At 42.1% G+C, this 20,145-nt stretch overlaps 1 protein-coding gene across 1 annotated transcript in view; it reads right to left on the bottom strand.

Moving 5' to 3' along the window:
* Positions 1-20,145, bottom strand: part of LOC126092082 (E3 ubiquitin-protein ligase rnf8-like) — a 183,520-nt gene that overhangs the window by 139,795 nt on the left and 23,580 nt on the right. The window contains exons 3-4 of the mRNA XM_049907503.1: positions 9,517-9,698; positions 4,882-5,097 (exon numbers count right to left, since the gene is read on the bottom strand). Of these exons, the coding sequence (XP_049763460.1) occupies positions 4,882-5,097; positions 9,517-9,698 (398 nt within the window). The remainder of the gene's footprint in view (positions 1-4,881; positions 5,098-9,516; positions 9,699-20,145) is intronic.

The raw sequence follows: 20,145 nt of genomic DNA, 5'->3' as shown, positions 1-20,145 counted from the left end.
GGGGGAGGCGCCCTTGACCAGCAGACGCCGAAGGAGTGGGACACTTCTCCGGCTGGGGAGGGGGAGCAGCGCCCAGAGGAGAGGATGTGGGAGCCGCAGGGGAGGGGGGAAGGAGAGGGGTCCGGGATGGGGGTAAGGAAGGGGGAGGAAGGGATGAAGATGTAACCAAGGCGTAACTAGATGTCATGGACACAGGGTGCAATCGTGCATATTTCTTACGGGGCTCTGTGTAGCTTAAACGATCAAGGGACTTATACTTCTGTATCTTTTTTTCTTTCTTATAGACTGGGCAATCTGCTGAACGTGGAGAATGACTACCATGACAATTTACACATACAGGAGGGGGAACACAGGGACTCCCCTCATGGAGTGGACGTCCAGTCACCACAGAGAGGGTCCTGGGAACAGCGAGAAGACATGTGGCCAAAACGCAAGCACTTAAAACTCCGCATAGGAGGTGGGATGTACGGCTTCACATCACAGCGATAGACCATAATCTTAACTTTCTCAGGAAGGGTATCCCCTTCAAAGGCCAGGATAAAGGCACCAGTATCAATACGATTATCCTTAGGAGCCTTCTGAACACGCCGAACAAAGTGAACACCCCGCCGTCCGAGATTGTCCCGAAGTTCCTCATCAGTTTGAAGGATGAGGTCTCTGTGAAAAATCACACCTTGTACCATATTTAGAGACTGGTGAGGGGTAATGGACACGGGAATTGTGCCAAGATGGGTACAGGCACGAAGGGCCGCAGATTGGGCAGCCGAAGCAGTTTTTATCAGCAACGAACCCGACCGCATCTTGCTCAGGGAGTCAACTTCGCCGAACTTGTCTTCAATGTGTTCCACAAAGAATAAAGGTTTGACACTGGTGAAAGTATCTCCATCAGTCCTAGTGCAAACTAGATAACGGGGGAAAGGTTTTGCCCCTAGACGACGGGCCTGACTCTCCTCCCAGGGGGTAGCCACGGAAGGGTAGGCCGAAGGAGCAAGAGAAGCAGCACTTGAGGAATCAGTACCACGCAGAGAGACGGCCGCAGAAGAGCGGCCAGAGGTTTGGACCCGTATGCGTTTCATCTGCATAGCGTCCGCCCTGATACCACCCACTCCGATCAGGGGCTCTCCTCACGGGCGCCACCCAGCCACAGCAAGGGCCGTCTGGCACGGCGGCCATTGCCGGGAGTTCCGATGCTCCAGGATGACGAGCAACCACTCCAAGGCATGCATGAGAAGGTCACAGCTCAGGTATCAGAAGTGTGATCCCTGTGTGTTCAGGGGGCTCAACCAAAAGGGTACATAGCGACCCCACCACACGGGCTGGCTACCGTGCTGGCTATGCACCCTAGCATCAGACAACGACGTAAAAGAAAAGGTGGAATGTACTAGGACGGCGCACATCGGAGACACTAGGTAAGGTGCTCTTCCCCAAATGGCTCACACTACGGAAGAGAAATTTTGGAATGGAGGTCAAACCCCAGAGGGGGACCAAGGAATGCCAAAAGGAGGAGATGAGTACGCAGCAAAGCCGGAGTGTAAAACCAACAGAACCAGGAGGATAGCGGGACCAACATAAGCAAGGACACCAAGAGAGGGAGAGGAGAGGGCGAGGGGAAAGGGGTATGGAGGGGAAAGGAGGGGAAGGGAAAGGAAATGCAGCCCGGGAGAGAAAGAAGGTTGCAATGGCTCGGGGCCCCGTGCTCGCCACGCACGTGTCCACAAAAGAGTTGTGGACCCCCTGGGGGGATGTCTGTGTATATGCGGATGGATGTGTGTGTGTGTGTGTGTGTGTGTGTGTGTGTGTGTGTATACCTGTCCTTTTTTTCCCCTAAGGTAAGTCTTTCCGCTCCCGGGATTGGAATGACTCCTTACCCTCTCCCTTAAAACCCAAATCCTTTTGTCTTTCCCTCTCCTTCCCTCTTTCCTGACGAGGCAACCGTTGGTTGCAAAAGCTAGAATTTTGTGTGTATGTTTGTGTGTCTATCGACCTGCCAGCGCTTTTGTTTGGCAAGTCTCAGCATCTTGTCTTTCCCTCTCCTTCCCTCTTTCCTGACGAGGCAACCGTTGGTTGCAAAAGCTAGAATTTTGTGTGTATGTTTGTGTGTCTATCGACCTGCCAGCGCTTTTGTTTGGCAAGTCTCAGCATCTTTCTTTTTTTTTATATATATATATATATATATATATATATATATATATATATATATATATTAAAAAACACTACACTATATATGTCTAGTATCATTTTTATTGTACAATATGTAAGCATAATGAAATTAACATTAATATGAAAAAAAATTAAATCTTACTCTAGGAAATGAGTTTTATCTTACTATTATTTTCAATCTGTATGCTGTATGTTAGAATATTTTTCATGTATGTTTTATGCCATGTATATTTGTCATGTTAAATAATTTCTTTACTGGAATTTTTTGTATATGAGATTGATGGGGAAGTATCATTGCAACAACAGCCAGTAACAAGTCCACAGATTCAAAGAGTCCAAATTTGGAAGAGGTTATCAGACTGCATCATTAATGTACTAATTGTGTAATACAGATCCATTACTGAGAGTGGTCAGGATTTTGTTGTATATGTTCATAACAACAAAAGCCCTGGGGAGCAGTTGTAATGGATCTGGGAGATGTGTTATTTTCTACCGGATTTGTCGATACCAAATTGTAAAAGATTTCTTATATTTTTTTGTCAGATTTTTTTATTATAATTTGCCTTATTATATGTTAATTTACTTATATTTTTGAGAGTGAAAGCATATTGATTACTATTAGTAAATGTGACTAAGAATATCAAAGAGACTGATTACAAGTGGAAGCTTGTGTGTTGTGTAAAATGTCTTTGACGCTGGAGTCATCTTTGACTGTACTCAGTCGGCAGTTAACTCTTGGTGTGTGTTGACGGTAGAACAATGTGCAGGTTGCCGTCAAATAATTTTGAATTATGTTACTATTTTTTTATGTGAACTATAAGAAGAAACTACATTCGAAGAAATGGTATTTGAAGCACCAAAAATGAGGCAAATGCATTGAACCAGGTCATTTCTGCAGCCGACAAAGATGCATTGTGGATCATACTTCCACTAGACAACTGAAGCCAAGACCTTGTAAACATCTAACGGAAAAGGTACTGTCACAAAATATGCCAAATTTAAGTAAATAAAAATAGTGAGCATATTTTAACTTTGTGTCTCAGCCTGGATACCATATTTCATTGTCAGAAATAAGAAAACCATTAATACTTCCCTCGCATACACATCACAAATTCTTCTTATGTCTTATGCAGATCTAGAACCCTGATTAAACTAAAAAGGGAAAATGTGATGGTAGAGTTCATTTTCTCTACTTGATACTCCACACCAATTAGCCCTGAAAATAGCCATAACAAGTTATCTACATACACGCTCCTGTTCACATCAAACTCAAAACAGAAGAAAAACTATTTAATAATGAGCCACAATGCAGTGGAGCCAACCAAATGAAAAATGCACAGACTTGTGCACCGACCCAATAGACAGGTGATTATAAATGATTCACTGGGATTTTATGTCTTAGAACTTCAAATATATAGTGTCTACCCATTTTTACTAATAACCAATCAAAAGAGCGTACTTTAAAATTTTGTTTTTGTCATTGCAGGCTCCATTTCGTCTAGCCAGGTGGCAAGGTGATAACAGTTTACAAAATGGCGGCTAGTCAACAAAAAGCATTTTGTGTGTTGCAATATGAGAAGACAGAAACTGTCACTATTGTGCAGCGTGTGTTCAGAAGACAGTACAACATACAGCCACCAACCCACCAAAGCATTCTGCGATGGTATCGACAGCTCAAGGGCACAGGCTGCCTCTACAAATGAAAAAGCTCCAGGCGACCACCTGTCATGGAGAAAACAGCGGAGTGTGTCAGAGATGTGTTCCTTTGTAGTCCACAGAAATCACATGTCATGCGCATCACGAACTGGGCATTCCTCAGCCAAATGTGTGGCAGGTTCTGCTGAAGCGGTTACCTCAGAAACCGTATTACATACAGCTGTTGCAATGTTTACAACCAAACAACTGCACTATCAGACATGAATTTTGTGAACATTTCCAGGAAGCAATTAAAATGACGAGTTTCCCTGCTGACTCGTATTCAGTGACAAGGTGATATTCCACCTAAATGGTAAAGTGAATCATTCACAACATCCGCATATGGGGCACGGAAAATCCCAGTGTTCGGTGGAGATTGAAAGATATTCTCCAAAGGTGAATGTCTTCTGTGCTGGGTCATGAAGCAACAATTACAGGCCCTACTTTTTTCTTGGGAAAACTGATGGGTATGACATACCTACAGAAGACTGGTTGTTTCCGAGATTGTCAGCTGATAACCCACCCTTCATATTCCAACAAGATGGAGCTCCGTCTCATTAGCATAGAGAAGTGTGTTGCTATCTGAATAAGGAACTTCCAAACACATAGGTTGGGCGATGTGCTCAGGATGATTTGGTGCTCTTTAGGTGGCTCCCGAGGTCTCCTGACCTTACAGTTTGTGCTTTTTTTCTTTGGCAATATGTGAAAGACAATGCGTATGTACAACCTTTTCCGACCACACTGACTGAACTCCAGGATCACATCACTGCTGCACTATAACAGGGACATGCTCGAACATGTGTTGACTGAGCATGACTACCACACTGTGTCGTCATGTCGTGTAACACGAGGAGAGTGCATGGAACATTTGTAATTATGTGTAAAAATTTAAAATGTGCTTTTTCATACAATGTCTTGATCAATATTTTGTATGCAATGTCATGGAAATTTTTTTGTCCATCCCACAATAAACAGTAGGATTAATTTAAGAAAAGAAAAAAAGAAAAAAGCGAAACTGCTATTTACCGTTGTTCAAATTCATTTTTGTTGTTTTTCACTTCCTGTTCACTATCTGTTTGTTTCTTGACTTCAAGCTCGTTATCAATCAAACTATTCTGTTTATCTAGGAATTCAGCCGAGGTTTTATCCCTTTCCTGTTCAAATTCCACTTTTCCAGCAATTATTTTTTCAGTATCTTCATCGCCATTTGGGATAGAGGTTGGAGTGTTTTCTGTGATGGACCTGTTGGTAAAAATATAATTTCAAATGTATTAGAATTTCTAGACGAAGTCTACATAGTCTCAACACAAACAATACATTCTTGTATGTCAGTTATGGCAAAGACATCAATTTTTCCACGCAGTGATTCAATAGACATAATTGGGTTATTTGTTAAATTACTGTGCAGGAAAATATTATCATCAGTGCAACTAGGATCCAAAAATAATTTAGAAAATCTCTGAATGAAGTCAAGAAAACTACACAAATTTTGACATCTCTAACAGGTAATAATAATAATAATAATAATAATATTAATGTACAGAAAGCTCTGGTTGAAAATAGCGAATTATTTATGAATTGAGAGAGGCAGAAGAGCTGTGCCATTGACATACACACAAACAAAAGGTACAGAGCTTTGCTTTCCTAGCTTTCAGAATGAAATTCCTTTCTCAAGCTGTAGGACACACACACACACACACACACACACACACACTCTCTCTCTCTCTCTCTCTCTCTCTCTCTCTCTCTCTCACATGCACACCTTTCTCCCCATATTGTGCTCATTTGACTGCCAGCTCTTTCCTGGCCCAAGTGGGTGTACTGAGGTGAGCGGGGGGTACAGGCTGGGATGAGGTGAGGAATGGAGAGAAGCGGGAGGCTGGGAGGGAGAGGAGGCATCTAGCAGCTCATGGGAGAGTGGGAAGCTGTCTGTGGACTAGCTAGGGGTGTACCTAGGAGGAGGCAGACAGCTGAGCACACGATTTCACAGATTAGGGTGTGAGATGGCAGCACAAGACTAGCTGAAACATATTGGGTGGGAGTAATGTGAATGGGATGATGTGAAGGATAGCTCCCATATGCACAGATCAGAAAAGCTGGTGGTTGTGGGGAGGATCCAGATGGCATGGGATGTGAAGCAGCCACTGAAATCTCGCATGTAGTGCTCTGCTGCATATTGTGCCAGTGGGTGGTACACCTTGTTTTTGGCAATAGTTTGACAGTGGCCATTTATTCTGGTTGACAATTAGTTGGTTGTCATACCAATGTAAAATGCTGTTTAGTGGTTGCAGCAGAGCTGGTATATAACATGGCCTCTGAGGGGCTAAGATAAGCCTGTGACGGGACTGGAGTAGGAGGTGCTTGGTGGGTGGATAGGGCAGATCTTGCATCTAGATCTTTGACACAGGTATGATTCCTGTGGGGCAGGACATTGGGGGGTGAGAGTGGCACAGAGATGGGCTAGAATGTTGTCGGGTGGGTGGTGGAACACCACTCTGTGAGGGGGTGAAAGTATCATCTTGGGTAGCATGTCCCTCATTTCAGGGCATCATGATACATAATCAAAGCCCTGACAAAGGATGTGGTTCAGTCGTTCCAGGATGGTATTGGTTGACAAGGGGGGCACTTATTTGTGATTAGTCTTGGGATGGATGTGAGGATCAGGTGTGTGTCGGGACATAGCATGGGAGATCTGTTTGTGTATTAGTTCTGGGGGATACTGCTTGACTCCAAAGGCCTTTGTGCGGCCCTCAGCATACTGGGCGAGGGAGTTCTCATTGCTGCTGATGTGACTGTCATGGATGGCCAGGCTGTATGGGATTTTTTGGTGTGGAAGGGTTGGCAGCTGTAAAAGTGCAGGTACTGTTGGGGATTGGTGGGTTCAATGTGGACTGAGGTGTGGATGGAGCCATCTGACAGGAAGTGATTGACATCTAGGAAGGTAGAATGATGGGAGGACCAAGTGAGGTGGATGGCAGAGAAGGTATTGAGATGTGGAGGAATGAGGATAAGGTGTCCTGGCCATGGATCCAGATTATAAAAATGTCATCAATAAACCTGAACCAGACCAGGGATTTACCATTTTGGAAAGCTAGCTGGTCCATGAACAGGTTAGCATAGGAAGGTGCCATGTGGGTTCCCATGACTGTGCCATAAATTTGTTTGTATACCTTCCCTTCAAAGGTGAAGTAGTAATGGGTTAGGATGTAGTTGGCTGGATGTACTAGGAATGAATCTGCAGAGCATTAGGAGAGCTAGTGTTCAATTGTGGCAAGGCCATAAGCATGAGAGATGTTGGTATATAATGAGGTTGCATCTATAGTGACAAGTAGGGACCCAGAAGGAAAGAGCGTGGGGATGGTGGAGAGCCAGTGCATGAAGCGGTTGGCATCTTTAATGTGGGAGGCTAGGTTATGGAAAAACTGAGTGCAGATGTTGGTCAACGAGGGCCAAGATTCTTTCAGTAGGGGCACTGTAACCAGCTACAATGGGGTGCCCAGGATTGTTAAGTTTGTAGATTTTGGGGAACATTTAGAAGGTGGGAGTGTGGGCTGTTGCAGAGAGCAGGGAGATGGATTCAAGGGAGAGGTCTGGAAAGGGCCTAAGGATTTCAGCAGGAAATGGAGGTTATGATGGACTTCTGGGATTGGGTCACTTTGGCAGAGCTTGTAGGTGGATGTCTGACTACTGGCAGAGACCATCCACCAGGTAGTCACTCCAATTCATCAAAACAGTGGTGATACCTTTGTCTTATAGGAGGATGACCAAGTCAGGCCAGGCCAGGCCACCTGTGAACGCAGCCATGCCATATACCAGCTCCGCTGCAACTGTTGCACAGCATTTTACATTCGTATGACAACCACCCAACTGTCAATGAGAATGAATGGCCACTGTCAAACTATTGCCAACAAGAAGGTGGGACACCCACTGGCACAAAATGCAGCAGAGCACAACATGTGAGATTTCAATGGTGTTTCACAACCCATGCCATCTGGATCCTCCCCAACACCAACAGCTTTTCTTAGCTGCACAGATGGGAGCTATCCTTACAGCACATTCTTCACTTGTGTAACCTCCCTGTTCTGTAGCAGATAGTTGTGTGCTGCCATCTCACACCCTAATCTGTGAAATTTCGTGCTCAGCCATCTGCCACCTGCCCCCTTTACCTGCAACCCTATCTAGCCCACGGATGGCTCCTCACTTTCCCAAGAGCTGCTAGATGCCCTCCCCCCTCTCTCCATCCCTCACCCCACCTCACCTCACCTGCACCCCCACCTCACCTCAGTACCCTCACTGTTGGCCTCTTCTGGCAGTCAAATGAGCACAATATAGGAATACTTGTGTGTGTGTGTGTGTGTGTGTGTGTGTGTGTGTGTGTGTGTGTGTGTGTGTGTTTTTCTACTACAGGTTGAGATACGAATTTCATTTTGAAAGCTAGCAAATCAAAGTTCTGTACCTTTTTTTGTGTATCTGTCGATAGCGCAGCGCTTCTGCCTTTCGGTGAGTCGTCTGTTTATTCCTAAATAATAGGTAACAATACTATTTGTACTAGAGCAGTAAAATACATACTTTCCATATTGAATCACAGAAATGTGTTTACTGATACATAAAATATGATGCTACAGTTGGTAACAGCTAGGTTACCATTGCAAAGCCTTGGGATTCAGTTCTTAGATGGCCCTATGAACCCCCCCCCCCCTGCCCCCCCCCCCCCCACTTAATGGTGGGGTCAAGTGGATATAAAAGAAGTTGGGAGGTATGGCTGAAGATACTGGGCAGTAAGACAACAGATAGGAGAAAATAAAGGGTGGAAGGGAGATTAGAGACCAGGAGCTGGGGTGCCACCGAGTTGCAGTGGACAGGACATAATTTGCTTGATATTAAAATTTTACGCGTCGCTAACATTCGTTTCCGTGTACTTGAAACTTTGCATATTTTCTCCACTTAATCTAGATCACATCCTTGAAAAGTCACTTTCCACTAGTCTGTCTGATCCTCTCAAGTACCATTTGGGCCACTACAAGGTCAGTGTGCTTAGGTCATCTTGTAACTTGCTGATGCAGGACTAACCATGAGGGCTGCAGCAATAGCACACATGCATTAGTTACTCCATAACTACTAGGATCTCCCATCATAAAGGGATGATTGGTTAGAGCACTGCTTTGCTTTACTAGACACGACCTTACTGGATCTGGTACACCCTTTTCCTTTCTCTGTCTTATGAACTGACTTACCCAGCCAGTTACAGTAGGACGTATGGTTTATGGTGGACTCTTGAAACACAGTATGATTAAGTATTTTTCACATTAACAAATTATTTTCAGGGATGAAAAAATCGGTAAGTGAAAACAAAAATCTAGGACCCACTGATGATCGAAGCTCAGTGCTTTAGATTGGCAGACTGACAGTTATCCAGTTAGTCACACTTCTAATCTTAAAGTAACATCCACAGGACATTCTAGGTTTCCAACTACTGCTCTTGTAACAAGCAACCTCATGGCACTAACTGATTCAAGATGTCCAAGAAGGTTTTCCACATTAAGTATAAACAACTGGCTGTAAATCTACTACAATAATTATCAATGCATTTGGTGGGTATTAATAGTACAGTTATGTAAATTTTTCACAATTTGAAATCAAAGTACTGATGCATCTACTTACTCATCCGAATCCAATTTTGCCCTTTTCACGTCAAGAACCTCGCTGTTCTGATGATTATACAGGAATGAAAATGTGTACTTCCATTTACTGTTGCACCCAAACTGAATGTCATCACCAGCTTTCAGTATTACTGTTGAACCTTTTGTCATTTTCAACCCATTAACGTAAGTTCCCATGGTACTCTGTAACAGTCAATACATCAGTCAACTGGAGATTCAGATTTACTAACGCAAATGAAGAAAATTTGCATCGAGATGTTACCATGACACCAAAACTGTGACTAACATTGAGATGTTTAACACAGTACTTCAGTATGGTTTTCTAGCATTTTCTAATCACAACTGATCTTCAGTTCAGTTGCAGTCCTATAGCCTGTCCAAAATGACTTTAGGATTGACAGCAAGGACAGAAGTGGTAGTGGGGGAAGCCCACGCGGCAGGCCCCGGCGACTTTCTGCCAATACCACCCTACTTGCAGCTGCAGCAAACCCATGAAGTTGTCAAAACTTCGTGGCACACAACACCAACTCCTCACTTGTAGTGTGCTTTAGTTGCAGTCAGTTTGCTGTCCTATGTGATCATTGTCTCCTACGACTTTCTTTGTGTTTGTTTTTATGGTTGTATGGGCTGTTCTTTGATTTGTCATTATTGTTATTTGTTTTTACCATCATTGTTGTCACTAATATTTGTTGTGTGGTACTCAATGATGTCAGCAGGAAGTTCAACGGAAGTTGTAAGTGGAAAAGTTTGATGTCATTCTCTTGGTCAGGGGAGAGCAGTTGAGGGAAATGGTTTGCACCTGATGTACCTACTTTGAGAATGAGAAACTTAATAGTGGCCCGCTGCTCTCCGTTAACAAAGTAATCGGAAAAACTGCTGCAGCTCTGAATATAAACAAAAACATTGTTGTGAACAAAGGAAGGAAGTGTCTGACAAAGAAAAGGAAGCTGAGGAACCATTGAAACTTAACGCCCGTTGAAAAAACGTCATATGGATAAGTGGATTACCAATATCAATTTGTTTGCACAGGATGTAAGTCACCATGTTTACGATTATCGCAGTAAAGTTACTGGCCACACCTAAAGTATCAGAACCTTCTCAAGGCATTCATTCACACTTGTCCACAGTTGCATACAACCTAGGCTTTCACTATGGACTTTTTTGTGGCCATAAATTGTTGATGGACAGGGAGTATATGATGGTGTGGCGATGCTGATTCTTAAGGGACATCTGTAGCACAAATATCGACGAAATGGTGTGGTTTGACAAAATGTGGGGCAATTCTGGTCACGTTGTCAGGGCTGGGCAGATGACACAGCTAAAGGAATAGTGGCAATGGCTTCTGGTCAGGGGGCCACACTATTCTTCTTCATGCAGGCAGTTTGCAATGTTTTCTCCCAAACAGTCTCTTGTTTTTTAAATCAAAGAACACATGAGATTATCACAATGAAAAGCAGATTCACTAATACCAAATATTGAAAAACCAGTAACAATTGTTCTGGATAATGCTCCTTACCATTTAATTGTTGCTGACAAGGCACCTACTGTGCAAATGAAAGAAGGAAATGACTGACTGGCTTCAGCATCATAATGTCAACGTAAATGATGACCTTCAGAAGATGGAGCTTATGGAAAAAATCTCTCTAAGCCACAGTTCCTACTCAACAAAATCGAAAAAACTGGCAAAAAAACATTGGCATACAGCTGTCAGGCTACCACATTATCACTGTAGGAATGCCACCACTGTAGATTGAAAGAAAGAGCATCATGGAAAGAGTGTGGTAGCCTGAAGCTCTTTTGGACAATCAGTGGAGGAAATGATAATTTCATATAATGGCAAAAGTGACAGTGACAATGATAGTGACACCTCACCTCAAAACTGTCATAGGGACAAGAATGGTATTTGTGAAGTTTTTTCATTATACTTGTAGAAATGGAGCGCAGGTGGATTCAGCTAAATATTACGAATGCAAAGTTTACACCTGTAAGTACCTACATAACAAAACTATATAATCATAATATTTGAAATTTTAATAAGAAGGCCTTCAAAGCAACTAATTCCAAGGCAAGTTCATCTCAGGAATTCAGTCTGTATTGCACAAAATAAATATTACTGTTTAGGATATAAATGCTGCAACAGAGGCCCTATTATTTGGATCACTTTTGCTTTCAAAATAATAATGGTTGGCCTATTTAAGATGTGTTTTCCCACTGTGATAAACATACTTAATCTTATTTCTTGTTATGTTAGAATTAAGTTGACAGATCAGAAAAATTAAAACAGTTTCATTATAAACCTACAGCAACTTGTTTCTCAAATTGAATCTGTATGGACGTCCAATCAGTAGTTGCGTGAGCAGATAATTTGCATAATGTTTAACTTCTTATCTCACATTAGAGATCTCCGACAAAGTTCTGATTTTGCACAGATGAAAATATGATGCATTCCTAATATTTCATTCATATAATGTATTCACCAGATTTCAATAAGAAAAATGTTCCTGCCTGTCAAAAATTCTGTAATGGCAGGAGAAAATCACTTTCATAAACTGTCCCTGTATCATCTTAATAATTTGTTACCACAGATAAAACTACAATCAAAACATAGTGTAACTCTTCCAGAACACTGATTCAATATTTATGAAGTGAATAATTTGCCACTTTGAGCAAGTTAAATGAAATGAAAGATTATGGCTTTGAGCACTACGGGATTTAACTTCTAAGGTCATCAGTCCCCTAGAACTCAGAACTAATTAAACCTAACTAACCTAAGGACACCCCACACATCCATGCCCGAGCGCGCGGTTCCAGACTGTAGCGCCTAGAACCACTCAGCCACCCTGGCCGGCAATGAAAGATTATGCTTGTCTTTCGTGTGCAATGTGGCAACTCTGTTCTGTGCCTCCATTTGCTCCTACTGAAGAGACAATCCTAAAGTAATTTTGGACATATCGCTGACTTCCATATGTAAGTATATACACAATATGAATCAAATACTATAAAAAGTACTAAACATTCAGGTATCAAAAATGTTTCTAAACACTCATTCATTCACTCACTCACCCACCCACCCACCCATTCATTCATTCCTACATTTTCCAGAAATACTCTCATGAAATAGATCCTTTACGGATGTGGAACTATCATGTTACATATTAGCAGGAACAATCAGCCACCACTGGTTACTTCTGTATAAGTTAGATTAACAATAAATTAGTGACTAGCACTAATCCACTCACACTGATAACCATGCTAATTACCAGATTCATATACATATACAACACTTGAAACAAAGCATTTACCCGAGTTTAGGTAACTTTTTTTTAATATTTGAAGATTTTTCAGCTGCCGACTGGATGTCCAACACCAAACTGTTACAGACTTTTGCACCTGGGTGTATAACTCCATTTGGAACCCATCTTAGTTTGTTATCCATCTGGATGCCCAAGAACATGAACATATGGAGTCTCATCCATTGTAGGCCAACAACTATTGATCTCTTCTTCTGATACTTTTAAGCCATTTTGATTTGTCTGGGATTACATAGTATTTGTTTTTGTGCGATTAAGGATTAACTTGTTGGCTATGAACCAGTTGGAAGCTTGTCCCATTATCCTACTGTGTGTCCAGCGTGGCTGTGTTTGGGTCCTTTTTCAATATTCTTTTGTCACTACTACACATTACAGTTTTCTGAAGAGTTCTACCAGTAAAATCGTTAATGAAGACCAAAAATGTGAGTGAACTATGCACCAAACCTTGCAACACACCATATTCAATCTTTTCCCATTCCAAATTTAATCTTATTCCTTTTGTATCATTTGTTAATCAGAACCCTCTGTTTTCTGTGGTAAGATAAGACTCCACACAAATAAGGGTCTTTAATGCCGTATTGATTCAGTTTCCCTTGCAGTTCTTCCAAGACTGCCACAATCAAAGGCCTTGATGTGACCAAAAAAAATGCCGAACCTTACTGATATTGCTGTTAACTCTAATTTTCACATAAAGAGAAATAACAACCATGTTTCTAAACCATTCTTGCCCTTTCCGGGTGGCTCCCTGCTGCTGGCATTTGGCAGCATGAGGATGTGGCATTTTACTGGAGGAAGAAATCATCTATATAAAATGATTATGAGACTTTGGTGCCCACGCCATTTATTGTAGTGGTGAAGAATGTGACACACAGGACTGATCCCTGGATACTCCATTCACTCGCATAGTGCATTTGCTGAGACTCCCTCCAATACGAAAGTGTAGGACGCTCTTTATCAAGATCAACAGGTGGCTCCAGAAACCCCACCCACTGAGTGTGTAAAGGATGTGAAAGAACCAGATGCTGTCAACCTTTACGCTGATCATTGCAATTACGTGTCAGCAGTCTAACTGCAGAGTCCAAGCACACTAGGTGGTCACTGTTGAATCTAAATACGCAGAAGACTGGTCGGTTGGTTGGCTGGCTCGTTGGATGATTAAAGGGACCAAACTACTAGGTCATCAGTCCCTTTTTCCTAGAACAGTAAGGTTTACATGACTGTACAACAGAGGTAACCTACCATGTAAAACCCAGGGGAAGAAAATCCGAAGGTCTACGAAAGGTATGAAGGCAAGATAAAGGACAAAAAGAAGAAAGGGAGACAGAGGAAGAAAGGAGGTAAGGTGTCCCATCTAGGCAGCAGACTAGTAAAAGTGACCTTCATGAATAAAATGTAAAACTAAGTCAACCGTTAAGGCACCATTTCTTAACAGTAGGGGCAGTGAGTCATGGAGATTAAGAGTCCACCACAGGGCAGCTAGGCTGGGACAGCCCTGTAAAGTGTGGACCGCTGTCAAACAGGAACTACAATGACAGGGAGAGGGTCCTTGCGACAGAGGAGATGAACATGAGTCATGGCCAATGTGGAGCCAGCAAAGGACAATAGAGTCCTTGCGAGAGGCCTCCATGGAGGACTTTCACCGATTCGTAGTGGGTTTCATCACCCATAGTTCATTTGCTGAAGTCAGAGTGAGGCATTCTGTATTCCAGGCACCTGAAGCTTGATGGCATAATACCGATTGGAGGTTTGAGATAAATGTGACTGGCTCATTGTGAAAAAACCTCCAGGATTGCCAGTGTCTCCGATGGCATGCTCCTTCCAAGTGGGGTGCCCTCTGGGGGGGTTCACCTATCTATGGTGATTGTCCACACCTCGGGTCACACCTCAGGTCACACCTCATGAATTCCAGACAGAGGGACCAGTCAGCATCTGGAAAGGTATCAGCTCAAGCAATCATGCCTCCCTGGGCCTGGCCTATACCAGAGGTTACATGAGAACCACACCTGTCAACCCAGGGCTGCAACAAAATTATGAGGTTACCCAGTCACCTGTTATGCATCAAATGCATGGGTCAGCTTTCAGGAGTGCACAGGAAGGCAGAAGGAACAAAGAGAGATCCAAATGCCAAAGTGGAGGAAGGGGAGGAGATGTAGAATGAAGGAAGTACGGAAAAACAGATGAGGGACTGTTCCAATACCAGACTACCGAAACTTCAGAAATGCATTCCTGAAAATATCCAAGACATGTTCCCCACAGGAGAGAAAAGAATCGCAGGAGGATAGACATTCTGCACAAAAAGAGATGAGTTGCAACAATGGCTGGGGCCCCAAGGTAGCCAAGTATGAATTCACCAACGAGCGATGAGCCCCCGAGGGGGGTGAGGTGATTCTCTGGTGTTGAGGAGGTGCAAATCAATGTCAGTAATGAGCTGCTCCATTAATCTGCCTCTGCTGGAGTTATGTGCAGTCCTACAAGTGTTCCTGAGCATTATAGTCTCCTTATAGTAAGATTGGTAGTGGTAGGTTATTTTCAAGACTCTTGGTGTCTTGTTGGATTGCTTTCAGTCTGGTGAGAGGTAAATGTTGTAAATTGTTACTATGGAAGGTACTGGTATCCATAATGCAACTGCTTTTATGTTTATATTTAGGGGAGCTTGTTTACTAAATACATCCGAATCTAGTAATGTATAGACTCTTCCAGAACCTCTGCCTATATTTAAACAGTTCCTGTGGTGTGTTCTATTTTCTGATGATAAGGTGATAATCTTCAGGGAAATTTGTTTCCTGCAATGCAGGGGGTATCATAGAATGTGCTGTGGATAGTTGACTGAACTCAGCTACATGGTGATAATAGCTGTTGCAGCTCCATTCCAGTAGTGCTGTAATTCAATTTTCAAATTGTTTATCATTGTTCCTGTATGACTACCACCTCAAGCTTTCATCTAAAGACTAAGAACACACAGTTGTGTTCTTGTGTTCCACTCAAATTGTACAGCCTTCATAAAATCAGAGTCTACTATTACATCAACAGTAACCAATATTTGCGTAGCTAAATATGATTTAGCTTAACATCCTGCATCTTTATTAAGACCATTTGTGGAGGAAATGTTCACACCAAATTCACTGCTTGGCAAACTATTGCAACTTGGCAGACTATCAAGAGGCTTGGTGCACTTAATCAAAACAAATTAAAATGGCTTGGCTCTGACGTGGTCTGTCTTTTCACAAGGACCCTAATCGAAGGCTCCCTGGCACCCACTGCAATAAATTTCATGAAGATATCACAGCCTCATTCTGGCTGGGTCTTTCCACAACATATTTTATGTTTAATAACAGACTGTTAGTATCACCATGGGAAACACTCTCTCACTTCGTGTCCTATCTTTATATGGAGGATTCTGAGGAAACAGCCCTGGAATTAGCAGTAATTAAATCAACTGTTCTTCTGTGATATATTGTTGACATCTTCATAGTATGGCCCCATGGAGAGTATAAACTGACGTAGTTTTTGTGCCATCACAACTTCATAAGAATATTAACTATCGAATTTTCTAGTTAAATGGACAAATGATGGTTCTCTGGGTCATTCAGTTTACCATAAGCCCTCACAGATTTATATTTACAGTCTCAGAGTTATTGTCCATCAAAAACCACCAGTGTGGTTGGTTGGTTGGTTTGTTTAAAGAGGGGGGGAAGGGACCAAACTTCTAGGTCATCGGTTCCTTGTTCCTATTAAAACAATTCCACAAAAGGGAGACTAAGACAAATGAGACTTACGACATAAAGCTGAGAGAAAGGACAAACCTCAAGGGCGACAAACACTACAATGGACAACGTAGGACAAGAAAACCACAGAGACGCAAGAAACAGGTAGAAGGAACTAAAACAAGAGAGCAGAAGACTACGGCTGGCTGATCACGAGAATAAAAAGGGGGAAGCCAGCCACTCTGCAACACATTAAAACCTCCAGCCTAAAAGCACTAGGGGGGAGGACACAAAGGGACAAAAGACATGTGCTAAAACTTACATAGAATGATAAAACCCACCCTCAACATATAAAATGTAAAACTAAATCAGCCAGCGAGATGTTATCTGCTAAAATTAACGGTAACGGGTCTGGTAATTGAAGATTTCATTGCAGGGCAGCCAAAGTAGGACTGCACAACAGAATATGGGACACTGTCAACTGGGCGGTGCACTGACACTGAGGTGGGTCTCCATGGTGCAGGATACAGCTGTGGGTCGCCCAACCGTGGCCAATGCAGAGCTGGCAAAGAACAACAGAGGCCCTGTGAGAGACATCCTGAAAGCCATGGGTTAACACAATCAGGCAGATGCAGTATTACTTGGTTTATGGGAATGTTTGTCCCAGTGCCACACTAATGCTTATTAATGATAATATGGGGTATTCATCATAATTTGGATCTGGATTGAGGATTTCTTGGTGTAAGGAGGAAGTAGAATCTTGTCTTAAATGAAGAGTGATCAACAATGTACGAGTAACTACAAGTGTGCCCCTGAGAACTGTGTTGGTAACCTTGCTGTTAATTTCATGTATTAGAGATCTGGCAGACGATATTAATAACTACGTGAACTTTAAATAGGTGCTTCAGTTATCTATAATAAATACTGTTTGAAAAGAGCTCCACAAATATTTCTTCAGATTTTGATAAGATTTCAAAGTGATACATTTTAAATGTTGAGAAAAATTCCACAGTCTGCTTCAGAAAAATTCAGTATCCTATGACTGCAACATTTAAATGAGTCACAATTAGAATAAGTCCACCAATGCAAATGCAAATACATGAGTCAGACAACTTGTAGAGAGATGAAATGGAATGATCACATCTGCTCAACCATATGCAATACTTTGGTTCATTGGTCGAATACCATGAAAATACTATGAGTCTACAAAGATGATACAGTTCACTCACAGTATTGTGAAACTATGGGACCTGAATACGAAGAATCCTAAGTTGGTTGTCTGTGGCGAATCAGAATGCTTGTTCATAATTTTCTATGGTTTGCACCAGTTAAGTTATTTTGTTCTGTTGGGTTAGAATCCAAACACATCATGGCATTTTTTCAGAAAAATCAGAAATAAAACAAACAAGTAAGTTATAGCAATGACAGACATATAACTCAGGCTACACTACACATCTATCTATTATGGCAATTGTATTTTGCGTTGCAATTAGGTGGCTTTGAGAACTCACAAGCAAATTTTCAAATTTCACCCTAATCTAGGCTTTGGGCTAAATTTCAAGTCAGTGTGTCAGCATATCTAGTTTTTTCCATTCCCCAAATAAATAAGAAAATCAAAAGCAATCCAGTAAACGTTACTCTGGCACACACTATTTCGATAACATTCATAACTTCTGCCGAAAGAAATCATTAGACTTAATAATTACCATTGGCTACTGTACTGTTAGCTGCAACAGGCAGCAGACAAGCTTCTGTGTTGCACATTTTAGTGATTTTGATCGAGATAAACTCACACTGCAGTGTTCTACAGCACGCCAGTGTAGAAATGTGCACAGAATCAGCCACGTGAAAAATCCATTCCATACGCATGTGTATTTACGTATAAAAGCCGACTTAAGAATTTTCCATTGTGTGAGACCACATGTACAATACCGTGTGCCAGTTTAAAGTTCTAGATTCGGTTATTTTACTATTCACGTAGTTTCTGCATAATTTTCCACTATTTGTATCAGTCCCATTTGTATTGTGAAATTTCAAACATTCACGAGTGTCGTAATAAACTCATGCTGTTATTGCTAATTGTAGGCTTAAACTTAATTGTGCTCTTAAAATTTTTGAGAACAGTAGGCCTATCCTCCTCCGAAACAACCATTCCCTAATTTCATCACAGAATTATGTGAGAAATTCAGTATTTTGAGAATTTTCGGATGCTTACGAAACTATATTTTTGTACAGGTATGAATGTTTTAGATACACGATTTATTTTGTACTAAATCAGTGTTCGTGGTCCACAATTCTGCCAAAGAACTCATCACCCTAGAACTTCATTGTGTATCAATGCAAAGAAACTTATGTTTTTGAGAATTTTTGGAAACTAGCATTATTCTTTGCATAACCTACAACCAATTTGCAACAAATTGGTGTTCGTGACTTAGCTAGAAAATCTGCTACAGTAACTAACACATTGTGTCATGCACAGTTTTCCCTTAAAGACGATTAACCCTATATATTATCTGCATTTATTGTAAATTAACTCTGTTTTCGTGTTTGCCAACAACTACAATTAACCTCAAAAGGTTTTAGGAAACTAGTAGCTTTTACCAAAGGTTTCTGTGCGCATTAATAGAAGTCTCATTATGTGCATTTCCTTCAATTCTTAGAGAGAATTAGCAGCTTTTTAGCTAAACAGATTGAAAGATAATCAGTAAGCTTAATTTGAAGTTATTTGTTCACTGCATTATGATACACTGCACCATCCAAATGCAGCCCCACTGTGAATGCTGTTCGCAAACAGAGAATGAATTGGGTGATGTTCATAAGCAGTTGGAAACCACTCTGACTACTGTCAAATGGTTGGCAGCTTCTGCAAATCAACGTGTTGGAAGAGCTCCCAAGAGTCGTGTAACTGTGATACCTGTACCAGAAGTATCTGAAGTACTATCCTCTTACGTGGATCCTGTCTCCTCTGCAGAAGGTATAGGCCATTACTTGTCCACCTGACTGCAAGTGGTACGTCAATGGTAGACCTAGACATCCTGTACAGGGTGCACAGAGACCAGGGAGGACTCAGGGCATCGTAACGATCTCCCTAACCAACAACTCTGAGGTGCTGTCTTTCGCTGAAACTGCAACTGGGCTGATAGGGCTCACTTCACCTGTTTTGTCCAGTGTCAGGATGTGGCAAACGCAAAAGGGTACGGTCTATTAATCAACGGCAGTTCAAATGTAACATAAGATACCCCTTATGCAGCAAGGGATAGGAAAGGTCATCAAGTGCACCCAGTGTATATGCCAGGGAGCCTCATTAAACCTGCTGAAGAGGCTACTCCAGCAGACCTCAAGGGAACAGGGTGCAACCAACTGCAGATCATGGCACACGTTGGAACAAATGGTGCCTGTCGTTTGGGTTCCGTGGTCATTCATGGGTCATTCCAGCAAGTGGTAGAGAAGGTTAGTAAGACCAACCTTGGGCACAGTTTCACGAAGCCCACAATTTGCAGCACTGTTCCCAGAACTGATTGTGGCCCTTTTATTCAGAGTCGAGTGGAAGGATTGAACCGGAGACTTCAAAAGTTCTGCAATAAGTTAGGCTGCAACATGGACTTGTGCCATAGG

Source organism: Schistocerca cancellata, chromosome 7, assembly GCF_023864275.1.
Source record: "Schistocerca cancellata isolate TAMUIC-IGC-003103 chromosome 7, iqSchCanc2.1, whole genome shotgun sequence".
Classification (NCBI taxonomy): domain Eukaryota; kingdom Metazoa; phylum Arthropoda; class Insecta; order Orthoptera; family Acrididae; genus Schistocerca; species Schistocerca cancellata.
The sequence above is the reverse complement of the archived record's forward strand: the minus strand, read 5'-3'. Positions and strand labels throughout refer to the sequence as shown.